Source organism: Andrographis paniculata, unplaced genomic scaffold, assembly GCF_009805555.1.
Source record: "Andrographis paniculata isolate CXL003 unplaced genomic scaffold, ASM980555v1 Contig80END, whole genome shotgun sequence".
NCBI lineage: Eukaryota > Viridiplantae > Streptophyta > Magnoliopsida > Lamiales > Acanthaceae > Andrographis > Andrographis paniculata.
In genome coordinates this window covers 2818491-2821899 of record NW_026137618.1, presented here as the reverse complement: position 1 = coordinate 2821899, position 3409 = coordinate 2818491, and the positions used below count along the sequence as shown (strand labels likewise).

Below are 3409 nucleotides of genomic sequence, written 5' to 3'. Positions count from 1 at the left end.
AACATAAAATTTATCCATTAAAGAATTAATGAAACTTTATTAATAAAAAAATAAAAAATAGAAACTTGAATACAAATCAAAACATATTAGTATTAATAATTTTAGAAACTTAAAAGCTCAAAAAGAACTCTTGATTTGAGTGGTGACTTAGTCAAATAAGCACCGTTGATCTAGTTGACACATATAATTGAGACAAAAAATGCATACTCGATAATATAATTTCACATTAGAGTACACATATAAAATTTTACAGCATATGCTAGTATGATACAATATTGTGCTCTATTATATAGAATATACACTGTATGTCTTAATTATATATGTTGATTAAGTCAAATCAATACAAACTCAATCAGCACCAACACTGTCGTTTCAAAAAGATATACTAAAGGCATAAAATTTGTAAAAATGAAAACAAATAAATTCTGAAAATGGAAAAAAATATACTCCCTCCGTTCCAAGGAAATAGACTCTTTGGAGTTTCGTAATATATTAAAAAAATAAAGTAATTGTATATACAATTGTATGTTTGTAATATATGTAAAGATAAAAGTGAACGGTATTTTAATATTAATGTATAATTATTTTTTTATTATATAACGAAGAAATATTTTGAAAGATAGAGAGATAAAAATAATAAAAAGTGTATTTTGAATTATGATACCCTAACATAACCATGACAAAGAGGCGAAAAAGCTGTCGATTTGCATCAAGATCTGTCACCACTTGTATCAAAAGACACAATCACCACACTCTTCTATCTATCTAGCTAGATTATATATATATATATACACACATATATGTGCAGGCAAAATTAGGGTTAACTAAATTAATTAATTGCACATATACGTATGTGATTAGATCTAACGTTAAGGTAATGGGAGCGAAGGTAATCAATTAATTAAGGGTTTTGCTTAGGGGTTCGTTCGATTCCCCATTCTCGCAGCGCCGCCGACATGTAACTCAACGAAGCAGAAGAAGTTTCTGGAAGAGTGGATGACGTGGCGGCGGCGGCGGCGGCGGCTGCTTCGTGGAATTGAAACTTGTGCTGGCAAGATTGGCACGTGAACTGCTGCACGGCGGCGTTGGTTTGCTCCGCCGCCTGCTGCCGCAGCGCCTGCGCCTTCTCCAGCTCCGCCTGCGCCTGCTGCCGGATCCGCTTCGCGTTAGCCAATTCCTGCTCCGCCAGCTCGATCTGCCGCCGCGCCTGCTGCCGGGCGTCCTCCGCGTACGCCTTCTCCGTCATCGCCGTCCGCAGCTGCTCCTCCGCTTGCTCCCTCGCCGCCGATTTCCCGCCGGCGGTGCTGCTGCTCCCCCGCGGCGAGCTACTACTGTTGAAAACGACGCCGTTTTGGGAGAGGAGTTTATTTGCGTTGTTCTCGGCCTTCTCACAGACCTCCGACGAGCCGATGGAAAGCTGCAACTGCGTCTTCGAGTGGTCCTCCAGTTTTCCGGCGGCGGTCAGGAGCTGCAGCTCCAGATTTGGAGGATTGGTAAACGGCCGCCGCGCAACTACGCTGAGATTGGTGTCGCTGGAGGGGCTGGGACTCGAAGCGGTCCGCGACAAGCAAACCGGGTGGCATTCGGACCGGAGCCGGCTCATGCTGCAAGCGTCCTGATGCTCGATGAAACTCTCCACCCTAATGAATAAAATAAATGAAGTTATTGAAGAAAGAAATTCATCATCATCCCATCACATGTATTGATTGATTGATTGATTAATTCTTTATTTAATTTCAAATTTTATCCAGCAGTGCAATCATTCAACCCAAGGCAATCACAATCATACTTACTAACTAAAGACACGTGATGATTCCATTCCAGCATTTGGAAACGGCAACCGTTGATAAAGATGATCGATTTAGTTTATTAAATAGAGTTATTACTGATTAAACAAAAAATTTGAAAAGAGAGATGACGACACAGATCAAAAAAGTATTATATATAAATAAAAATCAGAGGAAGAACAAATCGGTCTCTTAAAATCTTGGCATCATCATGTTTAATTATTTTGGAATCATATATATATATATCCTAATTTCATGGAGAATTGATGTATGTATGTAATAATTCAACAAATATTAAAGGATTAAAAAATTAAAGCCAATGTTGGGAACATCAAATCACAAAAATTCCCTTACGGAAAATACTTACATGCATTATACATGTGCTTAATTAAGATTTAAAATAATTAAAACTGCTACAAAACACAGTCAGTCCATTCCTTTTTTTCCAGACAGACGTATTTTTTGGGATGCTACAGATAACGATTTGACTTGACTACACGAGATTCAAATTAAAGAAAGAAAGATGGATGGATGGATAGATAGAGTGGAAGAAAGGGAGTGAAAGCAAAAACATTCTTGCACTGAATACAAGGGTGTGTTTACTATAATATAATAAAATTAAATAAAAATTGAGTGTTTGTTTGGTGTTTTTGGAAGAAAAAGAAAATTGAAGTAGTAAAATTATGGATAAAATCTTACAATTAAACACACCTGGAGAAGACGCGGCCGCAGTCGCAGGAGTGGCCGCGCGTGCCGCAGGTCTTGAGGTGGGCCTTGTAGTCGGAGTGGACGGCGTAGGCTTTGGAGCACCTGTTGCAGAGCCAGTGCTTGTGGTTGCTATGCTTGCGGCGGAAGTGCTTCTTGATGCCGACGAGATCGCCGAGGGCGTGGCCGGGCTGGTGGTGGAGGCAGGTCGGCTCCGGGCACACGAACACCCGCTTCCTCGCCAGGGGGGTCTCCCGCTTCACCAGCTTCCACGGCACCTTGTGGCGGCGCCGGTGCATCTGCAGATTCTGCTCCCGTTGGAACCCTTGCTTGCAGATCTCGCACACGTACCGATCCGATTCCAGCAGCGTCTTCGGCGACAGGGACACCACTTCCGCATCCGGATCTACAGATTGATAGAATCATCAATAATATATATTCAATAAATTACTTGTATCTATATCTATCTATACCAGGAGTTCCCGCGGGGCGGCGCTTCCGTTTGCTGCCGCTTTCCCAAGGGCTGGATGGATCCACGTTGTTGCTCAACATTAATCTATCTGCACCTTGAAGAAGATCTTCAACAACCAATGATATATATCTTTGAATTTGATTCGATTCAATTCAATTCAATTCCAGGAATGATATATGGAAAAACACAATTAGCTGGTTATGGTTATATAGCTAGCTAGTATCGGATAGATTGATTGGTATATGTATATATATATATATATATATATATATACACACACGGGGGAATATACAGCAGCACAGCAGGAGCAGCTAGCAAGAGCTAATTAACAAAACCATGGGGGAAAAGAAATCAAAACAATGAAAAAGGGCATTTCTTTGGGTAGGATATAGAAGCAGCTTTCTGACCTCTTTTAGCTTTAAGGAAACTATATATAATGAAAACC

At 40.4% G+C, this 3409-nt stretch overlaps 1 protein-coding gene across 1 annotated transcript; it reads right to left on the bottom strand.

Moving 5' to 3' along the window:
• Nucleotides 1-655: 655 nt before the first annotated feature.
• LOC127240857 (zinc finger protein SHOOT GRAVITROPISM 5-like) lies at nucleotides 656-3409 on the bottom strand. Its single transcript, XM_051259704.1, has 3 exons — nucleotides 2966-3409; nucleotides 2499-2898; nucleotides 656-1640 (listed from the first exon to the last, which is right to left on the bottom strand). The coding sequence occupies exons 1-3, from the start codon at nucleotides 3042-3044 to the stop codon at nucleotides 902-904; spliced, it is 1218 nt and encodes a 405-aa protein (XP_051115661.1). The 5' UTR covers nucleotides 3045-3409; the 3' UTR covers nucleotides 656-901.

Coding starts and splice junctions, on each gene's coding strand:
- LOC127240857 (XM_051259704.1), bottom strand. CDS start 3,044: ATGTTGAGCAACAACGTGGATCCATCCAGCCCTTGGGAAAGCGGCAGC. Junction 2,899..2,965: donor CCGCCCCGCGGGAACTCCTG/GTATAGATAGAT, acceptor ATCAATCTGTAG/ATCCGGATGCGGAAGTGGTG. Junction 1,641..2,498: donor TGCGGCCGCGTCTTCTCCAG/GTGTGTTTAATT, acceptor TTTATTCATTAG/GGTGGAGAGTTTCATCGAGC.